We start from the raw sequence: 22,972 nt of genomic DNA, 5'->3' as shown, positions 1-22,972 counted from the left end.
GTTGTGACATTCTGAGTTTAAAATGAGATGCCAGTGAACACACAGGTAGCGTGTGGGCACAAAGGTACCATGTCCACGTGAGCTTGATGCACACAGCAAACTTAGATATATCTGCGATTTCATCAGCCTATCATTCTCTTACCCTGATACAGATCCCAGGGTACAGGGATATCTTCATGAAATGCTGTAGCCATCGTGGAGGTGCCTTTGAACTTCATCAGGCCAATCCTCAGATAACAACCAGACCCTTATTTAAAGACTTTTGAGTGTGGTGGGGCCTGCAGAAAGCCTTTGGCTGAACTGGTCTAGCTGCTGATAACCCAGGGTCATCCCAGTGAGGTATCAGAGAGGATGATCAGTGGTGGAGGCAACACATACACAGATGTGCACAAACATGCCTGCATAAGTACAAACACCCCCTCCCCCATAAATACACTATCTTGCACCAGTGAGGTCTGTTTGTGTTTAATCAGACAAAATGCAAAGTATTTACAAACCACCTTTTTGCAATTCTCAAAACATCCCGCCCTCCCCACCCCCTACCAAGGTTGACAGCCATACCTGGCCTAACCGAGATGAGGGCGAGAGGCCCTGAGGCCTCTGCATAGTCATCTGGAATTTACAAAACACTGCTTTAAAAAATGACAGCTTCAGAACCTCTTGTAGCAAGGGACTGGGTTCTTCAGAACAGATGCTACAGCATCCAGACAGTGACAGCAATCATTATGGTACAGTTTCATTAGGTAACAAATCGCCAATAAAGAGTGGGGGGAGGGGAGATTGAGGAATGGAAGTGGTGAAACCCTCAGAACTGGCCAGGACATCTAGGGAGGCCATCACTAAAGCCCTTCCTTGTGGGCAAGGCCTGGTTGGTGCAAGGAATCCCAGCCACCTCCTCCTGGGGCTCCCTGGGCCTGAGCCTGCATTCTCAGCAGATTGGTGCAGAGATCAGAGAGTTTAGCCCCAGGTGTGCAGTCCCAGGCACTGGGCTTACCCAGAACTGGGCAAGTGAAGCCCGGGGTGCCTGTGGTCATTATTGCTATACTACTGAGAGGTGGGAGGGATGACTGACTGTGCCTATCACTGGCAGGGTGTGGAACAGGAAGAAGGTAATGTACAATGTTCCCCAAAGGAACTTTACATGTTAAATATGGACACACAGCTACACACATGCACCCACATACACGCACACATACCAACCTTGGTGCTTCCCAACCTTTTGAGGATCTCTGATCTCTTTTGCAAAGTTAAATTTCTGAGGAAATGCTGGTCCCTCCCACCCTGTAGCTATCAGCATTAACAACATTTTCTGGATCTATGCCTAGAAAGACAACCTTGATGGGAAGATGGGAGGTTAGGGATGGGGGGGTGAAAGAGGGATATGAGTGAGGAAGACCTAGCCAAAAATGGCAGTGAGCCTTCAGGGTCTGTAAGAAATGCAAGGCCCTTGTCTGGCGGTGTTCTGACCCAGGGAAGACTCAGGCTAAGTTCCCATATCTTTGACAGTTGTTTCTGTCACCAGATTTTAGATTCCTTCAGCCAGGCCCCACCACTTTCCTCCTGCCTAATGAGCTGGAGGAGCGAGTCCAAGCTCTGTTGGCACATCTAAATTATTTCAAAGGTAGCAAGTTTCCTGTCATTGGTTTCCAAGCAGAGGCTGGATAATCCCATTAGGGATAACTGACAGGGGGTTGGACTGTGAAATTTCTAAGGTCACTTCCAACTTGGAGACTATGAAAAAAACCACCACCCCCCACCCTACCAAAATAAAAGAGACACCAAACCCTCTCCTCCTCCCCTGGTTTCTCTGTGGCCATATTGGGTTTTCCCTGTCAACCACCAAACATCTGGTTATGTGGTACTAAGAATGGTCCGGAGTGAGGGTGAGGGTGTACCTGGTCATCTGTCATTGCTTCTGTTCCCATCTCCCAGAGATAAAGACCATCACATTCTCAGCTTTGGAAACAGCCTTTACGCTGTCCGCCTGTTGTGATGTTTCAGGTTTAAGTCCCACCCCTGTCACTAATTCACTGCATGACTTGGGAAAAGTTCTTTTCTCTCTTCTGGGCCTCAGTTTCATCCCCTGTGAAATGGGGTCATTAGACTAGTTGATCTGGCTTGTATTATGTTTAGGGCCTAAAGTCACCTGGTCAGAATTGGAAAAAAAAAAAAAAGAATCTTTAAAGACAATAGGTACTGAGTTCAGAACAGGGAGAGAACTCTGATGGACTTAGACCACTAAGTGCTTCTGACCAGTCCCCAGCTCTGTCCTGCCCTGCTCATAAAAACCAGACTTTTCTGGCTCTTCCCAATTTTACCTCCTTCCTCCCCAACTTAGAAGCCTCGCCCTGGAGGAAGAACATTCTTAAGGTGGGGGAAGGAGTAGAAAGCATGGGAGGGAACAAGTGAAGATTCTATACCAGCCTTTAATGATGGAGCCCAGTGCTCAGCAGGCATCCCATTTAGAGCCCTGGAGACAGTGCACTGGTGTGGAAGGAGGGAAGGAAAATTGGAAACTGCCATTTTAAAGCCTGCAGCCCCAAAGAATCAAGACCTGCTGATGATCTGTGATGAGGTGAAGAGTGAAACTATGATGGGTTGAGTCCTCCAAAACGTCCTTAGTCCTTCATGGGGAAAAAAAGGCCAACTCTAACGCAAAGAAGACTCCTGAAGGGGTTTCAGACATAATGGCCAGAGGCAGCAAGACTTCTTACCCCCATAGATGGGCAGGGTATATGAGTGAAGGGTAAGAGAGGAATAAGCCCTGCGGCCCTGAAGGACCCCTGGATTAGAGGCGGCTCTTCAACTTGGAAAAGGGATCTTCAGCAGCTCACAGACAAAGAGCTGGGAATAAATACATTGGGATCAGGAGCTGGGAAAAGGGCTTCATAGGTACTAGGCCTAAACACTGAGTAGAAGTTTGATGACCACAGCCAAACATTAAATGGGAGGGATTTCAGAGAAAGCATCCATTAAAAATGTTTGACCAGTTTCAGGGGGAAGAGGAGAGTCCTCAACATGAGGGCCCAAAAAATGTCAACAAGATATCTTCATGATTTTCTAATGGACAAGTCCTACGATGTTAACTGTTGAAGGAAAGAGACTAGACTGGACAGGGACTGGAAGACTGATTATCGGCAGCCTGATTTGCACTGGGCCAGATATGGGCCTTTCCCTCATCTGAGCAGGCTCCAGGCCCTTAGAGCTGAGCTAGATGTGGCCCAGAAGGGCTGAGTATATTCCCAGGTTTGAGCTGTGAGTAGAAAGGCTCTGACCATCTCTATTCCACCCCAGAAATGCCCCAAGCACTTTTTTCCATAAGAACCTGTTGTTGTACTGGCTGGTAACACCAGAGAAGGCAGTAAGCCCAGGAAAGGAAACATGGTTTTTCTGGGGAAGAAGGAAGTGAGTGACAAAGGATACACTAGGGAAGGGAAAGGGGGGATCTTCAGTGCCCGCGTTGACCTTCAGTGCTGAGCCATCAGCCTAAGATCTGCTGCTCCAAGAATCTGGTCCCTCCATCCTCCCAACGAGCAGAGAGAGAAGCTAGGAGCTGGAACACCCATTGCAGAGTAGGCCTAAGGCTCAAACTTTCAGCCCTTCAGCTCCATCACTGGCAGCTCTGGGGCCACCACCTCACTGCTGCTCACCTCAAGGGCTAAATCATCATCACTGTTGGCAAGGAGGGGGTGACCAAGTCCCTTTGGCCAGGCAAGGGGAGAAGAAGTGGCCCATTGCCCAAGCTCTGGGAAGAGCCCACCACAGCTACAGCACCATGGTCTCAGCTGGATAGGCCTCTGGCCCAGCAAGCCCTCAGGGCAATCCTGAAGGTCAAGAGGGAGTCTTTGGCACCAGGGCCCCAGCCCAACTCTATAGGTTCTCCCCAGGTTGATACTGGGGCTCTGTGGATGTGAAGTAGTCCTCCAGGAATGCCTGTAGGTATTCAAAGGTGGGCCGTTCCTCAGGGTCCTTTCGCCAGCATTGGCACATGAGGTCATGCAGGGATTCAGGGCACTCCGGTGGGCAGGGCATCCGATATCCTCGCTCAACCTGGTCCAGCACTTCCCGGTTCACCATTCCTGTGGGCGAGAATGAGAGAAGGAAGACTGAAGGGGGCAGGAGGACAGGCTCCTTCCTCTCTTCTAGACGTTGAGTCCATTAGAATCACAGAGAGGAAATCACAGAAGCCTTTAGAGCAAATGTTCTTCCTGAAAGGATTCTACTCTGTAGCCTTGCTAATGTGTGGTTATCCAGTCTAGTCCTACCTTCTGGGGCCAAGCAAAACTAGTCTAATCCCCTTTCTACAGGACAACCCTTCAAGTACTTGAAGATAAAGATAACCACAAAGTCTTTCCTTCTCCAAGCTAAATACCCCTAGGATCTTTATTTGATTCTCTTATGACATGATCTCCAGTTTCCTCACTGTCCTTACCATCTTCCCCTGAACATTCTTCAAATCTGCTAATGTCCTTCCTAAAATCTTGTATCTAAACCTGAACACAAAATTCCCAACGTGCTCTGATCCATCAGCTCCCTCATTTGGGACATCAGGCCTGTATGATAGCATCTCTCTGGATGGCACATCATCTTGATTACCTCAGCTCCTTCCTCAGATTCCTCCCAGGGCACAGGTCCTGTTTATAGGCACCCCCAGAACTAAGCCATCGTTCCTAAGCCTTTTAGGCTGCTGTAGCCTGATAAGGAGCAGGAGCCCACAGCTGGTGATATGGCTGGTCTCAGGCATTCACTCTACTGTTCTGAATATAGGCCACATTTTCTTCCTCAAACAGGGAATGTAGAAAACTTGAGAATGGTTAATAATCTTACTCCAAATTGGTTTTCATCCACCTGTCACTAACCTGGTGACAATTAGATGTTAAATTAACAGTCAGGTTTTATTCCCTTTTTAGTGATTTTTTTTCCCCTTCAGAACATATTGCAGGTCTGAAAACTTGACAGAGACAACTCAAGACCAAGTATGCACAGCTCCCAATTTTTCTCAGCCATCTACCTCTGCAACTTACACAATAATAATTACTTTTTCAGTGTTGACCACTAGGGGATACTTTTTTCTGTCCATAGCCACCCATGAAGACTGTCTACAAAGCTATGTCAATGGAGAGAACGCTCACTTCATTGAAATCATGGATTCCCTGAAGTAGATTTGTAGTTTTTCTTCTTAAAATGACCTTTTTTTGGGGGGGAGGGGGGAGAAGAGGTGCTACCATCCATACCTAGGTGGAAACCATATTCAGGACAATTTGGTATATAAAGATCACTGGGCAGTTCCTTCCTGACCCCACCCCTGTTCTTGCCAGTGTCTAGAATTCTGCCATTTGGTTTTCACTTGTTCTTTTAGGTTCCCTTGGGTTAAGGCACTGCCCCTTATAAAAATGAAGTCCCCCCATGAAAGATCATGCTCTAGCTTGTTCTTAGTCATAAAAGTTAGCAAAAGTGCCAGAAGCAGTTTCTGAGTGGGAGAAAGATAAGGGGGATTATGTGACCAGAGAAGCCAGATCAACCAAGAGCACCTGTTGCATTCTAGGCTGCATGCTGGTCCTGGGGGTGCCTGGAGCAGCCTCTTTTGCTGACAGCACTTCCCCTGACCCAGAACCCTGCACTCTGTATTTACCTGGGTATGGCACTCGACCTTTGGTTGTCAGCTCAGTCAGCAGGATTCCAAAGGACCACACATCAGATTTGATGGTAAATCGGCCATAAAGGGCAGCTTCTGGGGCTGTCCATTTGATGGGAAACTTGGCACCTAAAAGAGAAAGGTGTGTAAAGGAGGAGAGAGAAGCTGCTCTGTCCCTAGGGGGACCTAGGTTGGGGACTTCCTGGTTACACAGAGGTTACAGAATTACACTTCACAGTTCAAATGGCATCTCCCCATGTAGCCCCTCCACAGCTTTCCTTGACTGTTCCCTTCTACTCTCCCCAGGTATCTGCACAGTGCTAAGTCTTGTCATTTCTCTTTCCACAACATCTCTTGCAAATGTCTCCTTCTCTACACCCAACCAGCAACCACTGTAGTTCAATGCTTCATCATATATCACCCTGGACTATAGCAATAGTCTCTTAACTGGTCTCAGCCTCCCGTCTCTCCCTTCTCCAAAGCATCCTCCACCCAGCTGCTGAAGAGATTCTCCTGAAGCACAGGTTTAACCACGTCACCCCCTCCCCTATTCAATAAACTCCACTGGTTCCTCATCATCTCCAGAATCAAGTACAAAATCCTTTGTCTGGCATTCGAAGTTCTGTACAATGTGGCTTCTTCCTACCTCTCTAGTCTTCTTACAAATTATTCTCCTTGAAAAGGCCCCCCATGTACAAAAATATTTATAGCAGCTGTCTTTGTGGTGGCCAAGAACTGTAAATCGAGGGGATGCCCATCAATTGGGGAATGACTGAGCAAGTTGTGGTATTACAAATGTAATGGAATACTATTGTGCTATAAAAAATGACGAACAGGTAGACTTCAGAAAAATCTGGAAAGATTTATATGAACTGATGCTGAGTGAGGGAAATACAACCAGGAGAACATTGTACACAGTAACAGTCACAATGTTCAAGGACTGATTTTGATAGACTTAGCCCTTCTTAGCAATGCAAGGACCTAAAACAATTCCAAAGACTCATGATAGAAAATGCCATCCACATCCAGAGAACTATGGAGTCAGAATGCAGAGCAAAGCAGACTATTTTCTTTTTGATGTTGTTTTGTTTTGTCTTTTCTTTCTCATAAATCCTCCCATTTGTTTTAATTCTTCTATACAATATGACTAATGTGAAAATATGTTTAATAGGAATGTATGTGTAAAACCTATATCAGATTGCAAGCCATCTTCGGGAGGGATGGGGGAGGAAGGGGGGGAAATTTAAAACTTATGGAAGTGAATGTTGAAAACTAAAAATAAATATATTAGCTTTAAAAAAATTATTCCCTTTCCCACACTCCAGGGCTTGGCTATCCTGGCCCATCAGATAGCTTCTCCTGTCTCTGTGCCCTTGTTGGGGCTGCTCCCCATGCTGGGATGCTTTCCCTCATCCCCTTTCTCTCTTGGAATAGCTGGTTTCCTTCAAGATTCAGCTCAAGCACTACCTTTTGCAGGAGGCCTTTCCTGTCCCAGCCCCTGGCCTAGCTTTTAGCACCTTCCTTTCTAAGGTTACCTTGAACTCTTACTGTGTATCTTATCTACACCTATATGAGTCCATCTCTCTCCATTAGGGCTGGGACTGTTTCGCCTTTGTGGCTGCATCCCCTCTGTATTAGGATGGCAGAGATGGTTCCCAAGTGCAGCTCTTCCCCCTAGCTCATGACTAGCCTCAAAGGATGCACACATGTCACCTTGGAACAGAGCTTGTGTTTTTCAAAGCATTTTCAGATCCAGTACCTCATTCAGTCTTCACAAGAACCCTTAGCCTGGTCAGTAGATGAGGGCAAGTGTTTCTGTACTCATTTCACAGATGAGATGATGTGACTGGCATGACATCACATGGTAAGTTATGGAGTTTATTAGTGAGGCAGGGAATTAAAGTTGGGAAGGGCCTTAAAGATCATCTAGCCCAACTCTCCCATTTTCTGAAGAAGGAAACAGGCCCAAATACGTGAGCTAAATTATTCACAGCCACAACAAATCTACTAGGCTACATTACATGGCTTGCTTCCCAATTGGTACATTTGTTGCACCTGCCATAACCTTTCCCCTCCCCTCCCACCACTTCTACTAATCCATATCTCTGCTTCTCCTTCAAAGTCAGCCCAAATCTCATCTCTTCCAGGACACCATCACTGACCACTACCTCAGTTGAGATCAGTAACCTCTTGGTAAACTGGATAGGTATTATTATTCCTATTTTATAAAAGAGTAGACCAAATGGGCAAGTGACTTGCCTAAGATCATACATTGAATTGGTGGTAGAGTTGAAGTAGCCCCTAGGTCTGCTGCCCCCAGCACTTTCTACCCCACAGCCTGTTGATTTCTTCCCTGTGGAGCCTGCATACCTTGTCTGGCAGTGTACTCGTTGTCCTCAATAAGCCGGGCCAGCCCAAAGTCTGCCACCTTGCATACCAGATTCTCTCCCACCAGGATATTGGCAGCCCGGAGGTCTCGGTGGACGTAGTTCATTCTTTCCACATAGGCCATACCAGATGCAATCTGTAGGTAAAACCCATGTTTCTGGGAGAGCCCTGATGAGGGGGATGCAGGCCCCTCTCCGTTTGTGAGTCAAACCACTGAGCTCATTCATATATCCAGATAGAGGCAGGTTTTGATAAAACAAACAACTGAGTCTCCATTGGCCAACCCAGCAAAGGGAAAGAGCTAGGAGTGGCCAGAGGCAAGCCAACCCAGGAGGGGTCGGGTGTCATATACGTTCCATTTCCTACGTACAGGATTTTGAGGTGGATGAGCCCTAGTCCAACCCCCATATTTCACAGAAAAGGAAAGTAAGGCCCAGGGAGATAAAGTAAGGCCCTCTGACATCCTTAAGTCTAAGCCTCATTTTAAAGATGGAAGAACCTGAGCCCCAGAGAGAAGCAGTTGACAGCAAGTCAGCAGCAGCATTGGGGCTCCAGCTCAAGGCCCACCCAGCTGTCCCTCTTCATCAAAGTGTGCCCTACTGCTAGGACACCAGGGCTGATATATCTAATCCCCTTGTTCTTTGATTTCCATTCAGTCAGTAAGTACTTAATACATACTTAATGATGGATTGCTTGAATCAGCAGAATTATGATAACCCACATTTCTAAAGCACTTTTAACCTTATCTAACACTTAATAGCCCCCTTAGATAGGTAGGGCAAATATTATTATGGTCATTTGAGAGATGTGGATACACAGATTGAGAGGAGGTCACCCAACTAGAAAATAGCAGGTCTTCTGAATCAAAGACCATCTTTTTTGCAATCCCTCACTGCCTCTCAACCAATCAACATGCTCATTGATTTCTTCTTTCATAAGCCAACCCAGCAGTCACAGTCAAGTTCAGAATTTTAAAGGACACAATTCAAATGAATGGTCCAAACAATAAATCCTACAAGTGTACAAAGTAGGAGAAAAAATGCTAGGCTAGAATGGCCTGGGCTAAACCTTAAATATGACAGTGTTTGGAAGGACATGTAAGCCAGAAGTGGGTGCTCTGGACTCTGGACTACTCTTTGAGCTCACCTGAGCAGCCATGTCCACCAGCTGGGGCAGTCGAAGGTACTTGCCCATGTCACCTTTAAGGAAGTCCAGCAAGCTCCCTGTGAGAGGAAGAAGCATGGTTCTAATTAGGGGGTGGCCCTGAGCCTCCCCATCCCAGTATTCACCAAATCTAGTATCACCAAAGCCAAGAAAGGTGCCCAAGCCTTGGCCATAGGGACAGAGAAGCCAGTCAGGGCACAGGACAAGGGGTTCTATTAGAGGATGAATTTAGATGTGTCAGTCTCACAGCTCCTAAGTAAGAGATAGGAGGAACTAGCTTTTCATATCACAGGTTTCATAGGATTTATAAATGAAAGCACCTCAGAGATCATATAACTCTCTCACGTCATTGGGAAAACTAAGGCCCCAGATGGAAAATTATTTTTCCACAAGCCCACAGAGCTAGCTAGTAAGCAGTAGTGCTGTAGTAGAAAAGGGCACTTTCCTACAGTCAGAAGGTGGAAGATCTGGATTTGATTCCCTGCTTGGCTACTAAATATCTGCATGACCTTGGGTAAGTCACTTCTCTCAAAACCTCAGCTTTCTCCTCTATAAAATGAGGCCATTGGATCTCAAAGATCCCTTTGGACTCTGTGTCCTGGACTCTACAAAACAGGGAACATGAAGATCAAGTGAATGCCTGGAGGGTACTCATTATTTTCAAGAGATTTTGGGGGAACTTGGGACACGGGTGAGATTTGACTGCCTTAGGTTCTCAATTTGGAAAATGCCAGGACATTCTGACGTGGTCCCAGGGTTGGCACACATGGCAGCTCTGGGCCAGGTCCAATCAGGTTCCCAAGATGTTCTGTTTTGTTCATTTGGCAGTCCAACAAAACATTTCCATTTTGGGCAGTGAATGAAAACAGTTTGTTCCAGCTCTTGGTTCACTGTTCATTTCAAATCTATGAGGGGTGAATCCTTTTTACAAAATGATCTGTTCTGTGAATGTCAACTATTAAGTTGTCCAAACCCAGAATTTTACTTGTATTCCCTCCTAAAATCATAGGATTTAGAACCAAGAGGAAGTTCAATCACCAGTTTACAAATGATCAAACTGAAGGCAGAAATGGACCGTGAAATCATAGGTTTAGAGCTAGAAGAGATCTCTGAGACCACCTAGTAAAATCTTTTAATTTTACAGGTGAGGAAACTGAGGAAAGTACTTGTCTGACATCACATAACTGAATGAAGGGTGAGAGCCAGGATCTAAACCCAGACCTACTGCCTCTCCAACTGCCCCATCTACTCCCCTTTCCACCTGCCCATTGCCTCCCAGTTCATCCAGAATGTTATCAGGACCAACCTAACTGACCCATGGCGGGCCCTCTGCCTATGGCTCTCTCTTGCCCTGCAGCTCACCCTTGTTCATATATTCTGTGACGATGTAGATGGGCTCTTCAGACACCACAGCATACAGCTGTACCAGCTTCTCATGCCGAAGCTTCTTCATGACCTGTGCTTCTTGCAGGAAGGCTTCTGGGGACATAGTGCCAGGCTTCAGGGTCTTTATCGCCACCCTGGTGGTGCCATTCCAGGTCCCTGAGGGTATAGAAGCAGTGGGCTCAGGGAAAGGTACCCACCAGAAGGTGCCCACCCTGATCTGCTCAGCAAAGGAGAGCTGAGAGACATTGAAAAGGCAGACTCAAGAAGATCCAACAAGTGAACAGGTATAGTGAAATGGATGGAGGAATGGGAAAGAATGGTCAGGATTGACCCTGAGGTTTCAAACCTGGAGGAGACTGTCAACAGAAATAGAGAAGTGAGAAGATGTGGGCTTAAGGAGACAGAGAGGGGTCTGGGTTTGGACATGTTAAATTTGAGGTGACGTGGTACCTCCAGGTAGAGATGTCAAGCAGATAGAGATGCAGGACTAGGCCCCAGGAAAGAGATGAGGACTAGACAGAAGCTCCCAAAGGAGACAGAATCCATCCCATGTGACAGCCATCAGTTTCCTAGCATCATCACTCCTTCCCTCTGGTCACAGAAGGGGAGGTAACCCTCTAAGCATGGGCACTTGGTCCTGTTCCCTCCCTTCAGTCTCCTGTGGCCACCATCCTTCTCTTTCAGGCATTTTTTTGTCTCTCCTCTCCTTGCTCCTTCCTAGCTGTCTACAAACATGCTCATGTTTTCCAATTCCTTTTTAAATGACATTGACCTTTCTATTCCATCCAACTACTATTCAGTTTCTCTCCTCCCCATCACTGCTGAAAGTACAAGAAAAATTATCTATACCCAATAAATCCAATTCCTCAACTCCTTGCAACCAGGCTTCCACCTTCACTTATCTGCTGAAACTCCTCTCTGTAGTCACCACTGACCTCCACATACAGTGGCATCTTTCAGTTCTTATCCTCTCTGCCCTTTCTGCAGTTCATGATTCTGCTGAGCACCCCTCTTATTGGCTACTTTCTCTTGTCCCTGGAGTTCAGAGCTACTATGTTCTTGTTTCTCTTATTTCTCTAATGGCTTCTCTGTCTCCTTTGCTCCTTCCCCATCTTTTTCCTCACTCCTTAATGCCAATTTTCCTCAAGAGTCTTTCCTCTCTTCTCTCCTTACATCCTTTCCCTTCACCATCACATTCACTGCCATCAACATCTTGAGGAAGATTCTCCAGTTCTTCAGCCCTGACCTTTCTTCTACATCCCAGACATGCACCTCCAACTGACTATGACTTCTCTATCTGGATATCTGGATGCCTCACAGGCATACCAAACTCAACACATACAAACTGAGCAAATTAGCTGGTTTAGACCTTTGTGACCTCCCACCTGAATGACTGCAACAGCGTTCTCCTGCTCAAACACCATTAGTAACTCCCTTAAAGCCTCTTAGGAGAGGTCAGACTCTTCTGCCTGCCATCAAGGACCTTCACAAATCTCACACCAGTTTATCTTCACATCCTTCATATTCATCCCCTCTGAAAGTCAGCCTAATTGGACTCCTTTCTACCCCTGTAATAATGCCCTCTACACTGTCCTCTGCTTCATTGTGCTTATACTGTTCCTTATGCCTGGAATACCATTCTCTTCCTACTCCCCTTTTTTTCCACTTTTTTTCATTTTTTAAAGCACAGAGACTTTTTAATTCTTTTTTAGACTGTGAATGCCACAAGGATGGAGGCCATGTCTTAGTTTAGCTTTGTATCTCCCCTCTCCCCAAGTGCCAAGCACAGTGTTCTGCACATTGTATGCGCCAAATAAGTGTTCAGTGAACAGATGGTTGGAGCCATATTGTGAAAGGCACTGAATGCCAGGCTAAGAAGTTTAGACCTTGGTGGGCAGTGCTGGGACAGGAGAAAGAACAGTTCATCTGGAGCAGTAGCAGAAGTGATGTACTCAGAGCTACGATCTAGGGAGACCTTGGGTCTGTATAAAGGGGGTCACTTTGAGTAAAGGGGAGAGGGCCAGGAGAGATCTTGATATGACTGACAGGACTCTAGGCCCCTGTACTTGTGAGCATGTCTCAACTCCCCAGGCAGCTCTTGATTTAATTCCCTTCATTTCAGGGACCAGCTGACTTCTCTGACCTCAACACAAGATGTCCCCTTATAGGTCCTGCAAACAGCAGGGGCTTAATACAGCTTTGCTGACTTAACCTGCACTGACTTAATTAGAAGATGAAACAATATGCCTGAGTAGCAGAGAAGAAATGACATATACATATATACATATATTCCCAGGTTAAGGCGGAGGGTTCAGGTAGTTTTCCTGTGGCTTGGTAGGGGAGAATGGCCAGGTCACAAGGGAGGGTCTGCTAACATCAGGGACAAAAAGAGAAGAAGAAGAAAAAGGACAGAAGACAGGAAGGGAGAGAAGCAAGGAAGAAGAGAGCTCTCACCCATCCACACTTCTCCAAAGCAGCCCTGACCCAGTTTCACTTCCAGCCGAAGGGACTCCCGGGGGATCTCCCACGCATCTTTAGCCAGGCCCTGGGTCTGGGGCTTGGACGTTGGGCAGACATTGGTGAGTCTGTGGCACAAGCCATCAGCATGTTCTGGAAGAGAAAAGGAGAGAAAGGAGAAGTAGGGCAGGTCAGACAATTGATCAGATAAACTCCCAGATATCCCATGTCTGTTCCTTAGCTTTTCAAGGTTTAGATTGAAGTGATGCAAGTTTATTTGCCCTGGGACTCTTCTTTCATCCACCTCTTGCTACGCACAGACGTACACACACACACACACACACACACACACACACACATACACACACACACACACACACACACACACACACACACACACACACACTTAGCATATATCCCACGCACAAAAATACATGCAGGCATGCTTCAAAAATAGACAGATATGAAAACATGCAGATTTACAAGCATGCAAAAACACAGAGGTATCTGCATATACAAACACATGTAGACAGACACTAATATGGCAATATACATAAACAAGATCTGCCTGAAGACATACAGACCCTTGAACAGATGACAAACCCTCTAGGATCCATAAGCTGTTATTCAGAACAACATACATGTACGCATGCAGATACAAGCCAACACAATCATGCACCCCCAGCAATGTACAAAGATGCCCAGGGATACAAACACAAATCTACCAAAAAAGTACATACAGGTACACAGCACACAGGCCCAGACACACCCATGCAGCTGCACACAAATACCTGTGGGCACAAAGAGACAGATACACAAACACAACATACACACATATGCAGATATGCAAGAAACCACCCAGCCACACAGCGAGGTCCATGGCTCCTCCCCTAAGCTGCAGTAGCCTTACTAAGAACAAGTCTAGCTAGGTGACCCCTGGGGATACCAGTGTGTCTGCAATGCAGGAAGGTTCTTCGGACTTCTTTGCCCACCCCTGGCTCACACATAGCTCAGTCCCCACCAAGGACCCCCACTTCTCCTTCTTGCCAAGGTAAAACCCCCACCCTCATCACACACACACACACACACACACACACACACACACACACACACACACACACACACACACACACACACACACACACACACCCATCATTGCCAGGTCCAAGGGAACAGAGCAGGGGCAACCTCCCCTCCCATCCCTCAATCCCTACCCCTTCCACAGCTGAACACCTCACAACAAAAACATACTGGAGTAATAGGCCACGAGCTGCTGCAGGCTGTTAAACTGTGTGCGGGAGGTGATGTAGAAGCCTCCACTGTCCAGCTTTCGGATCTTATAATGTTTCACGTTGAGGCCCTTAGCATTGTCGAAGTCAGAAACAGAAAGGCAATAGGCACCTACAAAAAGAGCCCAGGGAGAAAACGGGTTAGAGAAGCAGGGCCTTCGCCAAGGAGCCCATACCCCTTCTCATCTCAGGACAACAAAAGCACCCTCCTCACTCAGCTCTAGGTCTGGAGATGTCAGCCCCAGGCAGGAATCCTGAAAGGGGGCCCTCCTTCCCAGAAACAGGGGCAAGGGTATCCATGCACACAAAGGACAGGGCACTGGCCCACGGGCCAAGACCAGGGTCACTGAGTAAGGATACTCTAACAATTTACCTGCCACACTGCTCCAGACTGCTGGAGGACCTGCTGGTCCAAGCCCAGAGTCACAGCTTGGAACCAGGGGAACCCCAGGGAGTGAAGGGGTGAAGGAAGCAGGGAAAATCCTCATCCTTGGCCCTCATTCCAGTCCAGGCTTAACAACTTATCAGATGGATAGGGTTTTGTCCCCTTGATAAACAGATCTTTTGAGTGGCATGATCACAGAGCTAAGGGGTCCCAAGAACTGGGTTCTAATCCCAGTTGTCTCCCTAACTCACTGTGTCACTTCTCCTTCCTGGGTCTCAGCTGCCTCATGTGCTAAATGGAGATAATCACAGCTTTACCGCACTGAAAGTCTAATTTAAAATACTAAGTCATTTTAAAAAGAGAGGCCTGTACCTCCCCAAACCATACGTGTGAAATACTGCATTATCAGGTCAGACATTTTTTGATATATTTGGTCAGTTTGGGGATTTTTTTTCCTTTCTCATTTCTTATTCTTTATCATTAGTGAGTCTCCGGTAAGGTATAGGGGAAGGGACAGAATGGGAAATGTTGGTGATATTAAAGCAAAAGCCATCAATAAAATTTATTTTTAAAAAAGAAGTGACCATTATCCCCTGCCATCAACAATGCAAGGTCCAGAAGGCAATGAAGTGGTGCTGAAATGGAGCTGGACTTTACAGCTGGAGACCCAGCTTCTAGTACCAGCTGCACCAGGAAATGACTGACTCTATGACCAAGAGCAAGTGAGCAGCTCTCCAAGCCTAGTTTGCTCTTCAGTAAAATGAGGGCAGTGATACTTATGCTACAACCAGGGGACAAAGGGGTCGTGAACAAAGTGCTTTAGCACAATGAGAACCATTAGTATTCCCATGAAGAATTAGTGAGTGTCCTGCTCACCCCAGCTCCCCCCGGTTTTGCTAAGAAAGTCCCAGGTCCGCCTAAGAAAAAAATGAACCTGCCCCCTTCCAGGCTCAGGGCCACATACCACCAGCTTAATGGCCCCTACACTTCTAACTGGGGAAGCAACTGTAATCTAACCTGACCCAACTCCACCCCTGCCCCTCTCCCCAGGTGCTGGGAGTGGCTAGTCATGGCCCTCCTTCCCCAGAGAAGGCAGCAGCCTTTCCAGGTCAGGGGCTCAAGTGACCAGAATGCACCATCTCCATCAAACCCTCAGGGTGGGGCTGGGGTAAGGGCAGGTGTAGCCATGTTGATTCAGTCACATTCCATTCCAAAGATTAATTTCTCTGTCCACATAACAAGAGTGAAGCTAAGGGGTCTGGCTGGAAGGAGTGGGGGAGAAATACTCAAAAGTTGTAGGAGACAGGTTTCTAGGTCACTGGAGGAGGGGCTCTTGAGAACACTGTCTCCTCCAGTGAGCCCAGGGCCTGGCTTGGCCACCTGCTTAAGACAGAATGCAAGAACTAGGAGAGACTTTACAATAAGCTTCACTGTATGTGAAGCTAGGAGGGTCCATGGAACATAGAACTTCACAATGGGAAAGGGCCCAGAAGTCATCTAATCCAACCAGAAACTGTGAGAAAGGAACAGCACTTGGGCAGAGTCACAGAGCAAGTTAGCAGGGCCCCAGGCCCCGAGCTGTTTGAGCATCCATACATGCTGCTCTCTGTCTCTCTAGCTCACCACGTGTCAGAGGCTCTGCAAAAGAGGGAGGCCTGAGTCCTCGTTGTCATGAGTTACCTAGCTATTCCCAGCTTCCTGACCCATTTTCCACAAGGCTCTTGGGGAAAAGGCTAGAGAGTCAGGGCCAGGGCCAGGACTGGCTTCCCATGTGAAGCCTGGCGTTCTGCTGATTGGCTGAGGGAGACAATGAAGGGGCCAGGCATCCTCCAAAAAACACAGCAATGTGGCCACAACAGTGTAATAGAGGAGGAGGGAGAGGGGGGAAAGAGAAGGGGTGGAAGTGATTCGCTTCAGCAGCCCAGGAGGTGAGGAGATGGAACTGCTGCCTCTTCCCGTGATAACCACAAAAAAGGGGAATAGTGAGGATGACAGTCATTAATCACCACAGCCCTTCCCCCCATAAAAGAGCACTAGAGGAACCATGGGGAACTTGGGCCAGCTGGGGCTCAGAGAAGCAGATTTAGTGAATGTGCTCCAGCTCTCTCAGGCCTGGAATGGACCTCCTCCTCATCTCTGCCCCTCTGAATCCCCATATTATATCCAAGTGCCACCTCCTCTTTAAAGCCTTGCCTGATCATCCTTGTGGTCTGTGCCCTCTTCTGCCTCAAATGACCTTGCATTTACTTATCTGTATGCAAACTGTAGTCTTCTGGTAAGAGATAAAAAGCTTCTAGAGGCACAGACTGCTTCATTTTTGTCTTTGTATCCCCAATGCCTAGTACTATGTTTTGAATAATTCAAAAAACATTTATTAAGCACCTACTGTGTGCCATATATTGTGCTAAATTAGAGGGGGAAAGGATTCAAAAAGAGACAAAGGACAGTCCCTGCCCTTAAGCAGATTCTGATCTAATGAGGGAAACAACACCAAAACAATATATTCAAAGGAAGCTCTATACAGGATAAATGGAAAACAATTAACAGAGGGAAGGCACTGGAATTAAAAGGGGTAAGGAAAGGCTTACCATGGAAGGTGAGATTTTACTTGGGACTTAAAAGAAACGAGGGAGGTCAGAGGCCAGAGCAGAGGAGGGAGTGCCTTCCTGGCACAGGGGGACGGCCAGAAAGAATACCTGGAGCCAAGACATGTCTTGTTTGTGAAACAGCCAGGAGGCCAGTGTTGCTACATGGATGAGTACATATTGGGAAGAAAGGTGTAAGACTGGGAAAGTAGGAGGACTAGATAATAAAGAATTCTGAACATCTGCTCCTAGAGGCAATAGGAAGCCATAGGAGTTTACTGAGGAGGATAGAGACATCAGTCTGTCAAGGAATACAATAGGTACTTAATATAGCTTTGCTGAATTGAAATGAATTGATGAATAATGACTTTAGAGTCCTAAGATTCAGAGTTAGAAGGAACTTTATGGGTCACCTTGTTGATGAATGTGATTGCTGAGCCACCAGCAGTGATATTATGTGTATTTTTAAATTTTATTGATGTGATTTTTTTTCACATTACATTTACAGATTACCACCACTCAGTAACAAAATTGATTGATACAGTGATCTTATCTGAAAGTGTATGTAACTTGCCATATCTGTAGCACCCTCCACCTCTCTCTTTTTAAATTTTTTTTCCTCCTCTCTCCTCCCTTTTCCTCTCTCTTCCTCACTGGAAAAAAATAAAAATAAAACCAAATATCACATAAGAAATATGCATAATCATGCAAAACAAATTCCCCCAATGGCTGTGTACAAATATATGCATTACAGTTATCTCTTTCACATTGCGACTTTCCCCATCGACATTTTGATACACTGCATGAGAAATTAAATGGGAATTTTTTAGGAGTTTTGTGGAAGCTGCAGATGATACGCAAACACTAGCATATGACATAGAGCCTACGATCAAATATGTAATCCAAATCTTACAATAAGGTACTGTAAACACTCCGTAAGAGAAAATTCAGATTTCTTCTCTGGTATGAAAAGAGGACCACAAAGTTTTATGCATGGGGGCTGCACCCCCACCCTCTGCAATGTGGAAGGGATAACTATAGGGTGTGTGTGTGTGTGTGTCTTGTGGTGTGTGTGTGTGTGTGTGTGTGTGTGTGTGTGTGTGTGTGTGTGTGTGTGTGTGTGTGTGTGTGTGTGTGTACACTCTATTTAACTGTGGTGGAGATTGGGAGAGGTACTGCAGAACTAGAGAAGGGCTCGTGTACTGACTAAAAAACAAACAAACAAGAGAATAAGGGTTGAAAAGCATTGACTTTCAACTTGACTTCAATTCCTAGCAAAGTTCTGTAACAAATTATTAAAGAGATGGGTAGGGAACATCTGGAAAAGGAAACAGTAATTGCAGAGAAGCATTTGTTAAGAACAAATCATGTGAATGTGATAAATTCAGAGAAGCATGGAAAGATCTATGTGAGCTGATACAGAGTAATGTAAACAGAGCTAAGGAATATACACGATGGCAACAACAACATAAATGGAAACGAACACACACACACACACACACAAATCAACAGTAAATCTAGGAAAATGGACAAAGAACAGGCATGACTCAAAAGAACAGATGTAAGAAAATACTCCTACTTCATCCTTTGCAGAGGTGGGAGGTCCTCAAATGTGGCACATGCAACTTGCAATATATTGGTTAATTATGCTGATTTTTTAATCTTTTTTTTTGTCTTTAAAAAATACTATTTACTATATGAGATAGAGCTCAAGGAGGAAAAATGAGAGAAACTATGGTGATACAAAAAAACAAAAGACATCAATAAAACTTTTTTTAAAGGAAGAATAATAATGCCAGATTAAACTTCTTTCTTTTTTTTTTTTTTAACAAGGTTAGTGGAGGCAAGTAGAACAAGAGAGTTATGTAGGTATGGTGTACCTAGATTTTTGCAAATCATATGATAAAATATTTCATATTTAGTCTGGCGGAAAAGGAGAGGTGCAGGTTAGCTCAGAGGTGTCAAACCAGACTGAAAAAGAATTGGGAAATGTTGAACAAAATAAATAAAAATACAACACAATGTAGATAATGTTTGATTCATGGTTTTCTAAGTCAACATGCCCTGTAGGGATTCGCTTCTGTTTGTGTTTGAAACCACTGGCCTAGATGATAATACAATTAGATGGATTCAGAACTGGGTGAAGAGCTTGGAAGGAAGTTTCCAGTAGAGTACCACAGGAATCTGTTTGACCCTGTGTTGAACCATTTTTGTTGATGACTTAGAAAGAGAGAAGGAATGCTCATCCTACACACATGTCACAGAGCTGGACTGACAGCTAACACACTGGACAAGAAAGTCAGGATCTAAGCAGATTCTAACAGTGTAAGAGCGGAGGTTGGCCAGCTACCACCTGACCTAAGAACTAAATCTAGCCTGCTGCTTATCTTTATATGGTCCCTAAGCTAAGAATTCTGACATTTTAAAAGAAAGCTTGACTATATATATATATTTTTTTTAATTAGCTCATGGGCCCTATAAAAACAGAAAGAGGACCACAGACTGTGGTTAGACCACTTGGTCTAGAGCATTGAGCTGAATCTACTAAGATGAAATTTAAAAGGGACAAATGTAAAGTTTTCTGCTTTTAAAATTGACTTCACAAGAACAACATGGAGGAAAGCAGAGCTGAGAAAGAGCAAAAGGCTGGGGAGGTCTGCAAGCTGCACATGAGGAGATAGGGCATGTGGAATTAAGAAAAGCTGATGCCCTGCTGGGCCTCCTGATAGATACTTAAGGAATAAGGAGGGGAGGGGCCTGCTCTGCTCTGCCTTGGACAGTTCACAACTGAAGGGGCTGTGTCCAGTTCTGGGTGGCATTTGCAGGGAGGATGTGAATGAGCTGTAAAGCATCCAGGGAGAGGCAACCATGGGGATAGTGAAGTGTCTTGGGTCCATGCTCTATGAGAAGCCGGAGATTTTTAGCCTGAACAAGACTTGAGGAAACACTCAGCTGGAAGTGTTTCAGTATCTGGAAAGCTGTTGTTCTATGCAAGAGGGTGAGGCTTCTATCTGGTCCCAGAAAGTCAAACCAGAAGAAGCATGGGTAGGAATTGTAAAGAAACTGAAGTAGGCTGGATATCAGGAGAAACTTCCTAACTAGAAACCAGACATTCTGCTATCTAAAAGAGGAACAGAGGCTCCTCCTCCCAGAAGTCTTTAGGCAGAGGCCGGATGACCACTTATCTGGTATGTTTCTTTGACAAAGAGGCTGGACTAGATGGCCATTAAGGTCCCTTCCAACTCTACATTTCTGTCCTTTATTTTATGACCCTGGGAGGTAAGTAGGGCAAGTATTACTTCCATTTAACAGACAAAAAACCATGAAGCCCTGTGAGGTCCAGTGACTTGCTCCAAATCACAGAGTAAAGTGGAGATGGAGCTGGGACTAGAACCCAAACCCAAGGACCCTGGGAGTTGACGGGATCTCTAGATTAACATGGGTAGTGCTTAGTTAGTTATAAGCTATCTCTAAAGACTCCATTCCAAGCTGGGGCCCTCCCTACAGCACCCTTTTAGTCCAAAGATCCCGGGGCAGGAGGTCAAGGGGAGGGAATGGATACCTTTGGTGGTCTCACTTTCCCGGACCAGAAATGTGCCTCGGGGATTCTCCGAATTAAGCAGCAGCCGCTCAGACTCCCGACGGGTGATCTTGCCAAAGTACCACCTTCATTTGGGATGAGGAGGAGGGGAGGGAGGAAGGGAGAGAGAGACTGCTGATTTTTGCTGATGAAAAAAAAATCAATTTTAACTTAAAAAAATAGAGGAGCCAAGTTTGCATCAGCCCTCTCCAGCATCAATCAAAGGATGTCAGGATGTAGGGCCATGGCAGGTCTTCAGAGGTGAAGATCTCTTGTACAACCCCACCCACCCACTTCCATTTTAAACATGGTCTGACCCAGGTCCTTTGGTCAGGGATTCAAACCCATGTCCTCTGACTCCATATCTAGCACTGCCCTCTGGGAAAGGCAATCTGGCCTGGATTTCATGCCAGGTGGTTCCCTTTCCTGAGGATCTGGTAAAGAGGAGCAGTGAATTAGTTACAAATAGGTCTCATTTCTATAGGGCTTTATGCTTTACCCAAAGCTTCAATTGCCACAGCCCAGTGAGGTAGATATTATCATCTTCCTTTTCACAGATGACCAAACTAAAACTGAGGGAAATGACCTTCCCAAGACCACACAGCTTGTAAAAGTGGTAGGAATGAGACTTGAAATCAGCTCTTTGATTCTTAGGCCACTGCTCTTTCCTCTAATACCAAAATGCCCTCTTGAGTTAGAAAGGCCCACGTGAGCCAAGCACGGACAGGAGGGAATGCAGGGAGCAGGGCTGCCATTGGGAAATGGAGTGGGGAGGGAGGGGTGGCAGGGCTGTTACTTACTCCTCAGCCTGGATAGAATCAGATGGAGCTACATAGTTGCTGGGGATGTAGCCAGTCTGCCCAGTGGTGAGTGAGTGGGCCAGCCACCAGTCTCCCTCTCTGAAGTAAGGGAAGGAAAGGAGAAGAGGAGCTGTCAGTAAGGAGATTCAGGGAACTTTCAGAGTGATGCTGAAATCTCTCTGGGCCCCCCAATGCTGCCATCTGGCCCACAGGAGCATAGAATGGCAGAACCGCAAGGGAACTCTGAGATCATCAAAGTCAAGCCCTCTACTCCCCATTTTACAGAGGAGAAAATGGCAGCTGAGAGAGAAAAGACACTTGCCTAAGGTCACATAGCTATCAGAAAACACAAAAAGCAGCTGATTTAGGCTCTGGGTCCAGCCAAGATCTACTAGATAAGGTTATCCTGAAAGCCAGGGAAGTGGCCAAGGGAACAGGCAAAGTCTGGCCCGGGCTGTCTGCCCTAAACATCAGGAGAAGCTAGGCCTATCTTGCTTTGCCTTATCCATCTGAAAGAGGAAAGCCCTAGAGGCCAGTCCTCATTCCTAAAGGGGTGCAGAGTGGTCGCCTGGGTCCAGAAAGGAGAAAGCAGGATGTGACTATTACGGCGGAAGGTACAGCAACCCCCCAGCTGGGGGAAGTTGGATGTTTCAATAAAGGGCCACCAGCAGGGTATGGAGCTAATACCCACTCGGAGGCCATCATAGTTGGCAGGGACCCTCAAATTAACACCCTCATTCTATAGAGGAAGAAATTGAAACCAAAAAAGGAGAAACAGCTTGCTAGGGGTCACAATGCAAGTCCATGATGGAGTTGGGATTCAGATCCCTGGGTCCTGACTCCTAATCTTGGCTCTTTCCATGGCAGTTTTGTTGGTCTCTTAAACAGATCCTAAATATCCTGAGTTTTCCTCCCTGCTTGTCCAGGACAGGCTGGCGCAGGCCTAAGTCAGACCACTTGAGGGATTCTCTAGGTTATGAGCTGTCCCACCACCCCCACGCAGATGTATCAACCTCTGGGGACAGGACCCAGACTCAGGTATAAATGGTCTTCTCCTGAGAGAGAGGCTTCATGCTGGATCTCTGGCAGAGAATTTGAGAAATTCCACCTGAAGGGGCATTTGCACACACATCACCAGCAAACACACACACCTTTTGAAGGGATGGGAGAGGAAAAGAGTCTTGGAGTACAGACATCAGGAGAATGGGAAGATGGGAAGTGGAGGTTTGAGAACCTCAACCCTGCACCCCCAGGATTACCCAACACTACTACTAATAATAGCTTGTATTTATGTCGTATTTTA

At 46.2% G+C, this 22,972-nt stretch overlaps 1 protein-coding gene across 20 annotated transcripts in view; it reads right to left on the bottom strand.

Annotated features, from left to right (window-relative positions):
* Positions 1-449: 449 nt before the first annotated feature.
* SRC (SRC proto-oncogene, non-receptor tyrosine kinase) overlaps positions 450-22,972 on the bottom strand; it is a 150,203-nt gene continuing 127,680 nt past the window's right edge. For all 20 annotated transcript variants that reach the window (XM_072631535.1, XM_072631528.1, XM_072631523.1 and 17 more), the window contains 9 exons: positions 21,670-21,768; positions 20,852-20,955; positions 14,282-14,431; positions 13,028-13,183; positions 10,550-10,729; positions 9,170-9,246; positions 8,006-8,159; positions 5,633-5,764; positions 450-4,079 (listed from right to left, as the gene is read on the bottom strand). In XM_072631535.1, the coding sequence (XP_072487636.1) occupies positions 3,871-4,079; positions 5,633-5,764; positions 8,006-8,159; positions 9,170-9,246; positions 10,550-10,729; positions 13,028-13,183; positions 14,282-14,431; positions 20,852-20,955; positions 21,670-21,768 (1,261 nt within the window). In that variant the 3' untranslated portion in view covers positions 450-3,870. The remainder of the gene's footprint in view (positions 4,080-5,632; positions 5,765-8,005; positions 8,160-9,169; positions 9,247-10,549; positions 10,730-13,027; positions 13,184-14,281; positions 14,432-20,851; positions 20,956-21,669; positions 21,769-22,972) is intronic.

Source organism: Notamacropus eugenii, chromosome 1, assembly GCF_028372415.1.
Source record: "Notamacropus eugenii isolate mMacEug1 chromosome 1, mMacEug1.pri_v2, whole genome shotgun sequence".
In the NCBI taxonomy this organism is placed as follows: domain Eukaryota; kingdom Metazoa; phylum Chordata; class Mammalia; order Diprotodontia; family Macropodidae; genus Notamacropus; species Notamacropus eugenii.
The sequence above is the reverse complement of the archived record's forward strand: the minus strand, read 5'-3'. Positions and strand labels throughout refer to the sequence as shown.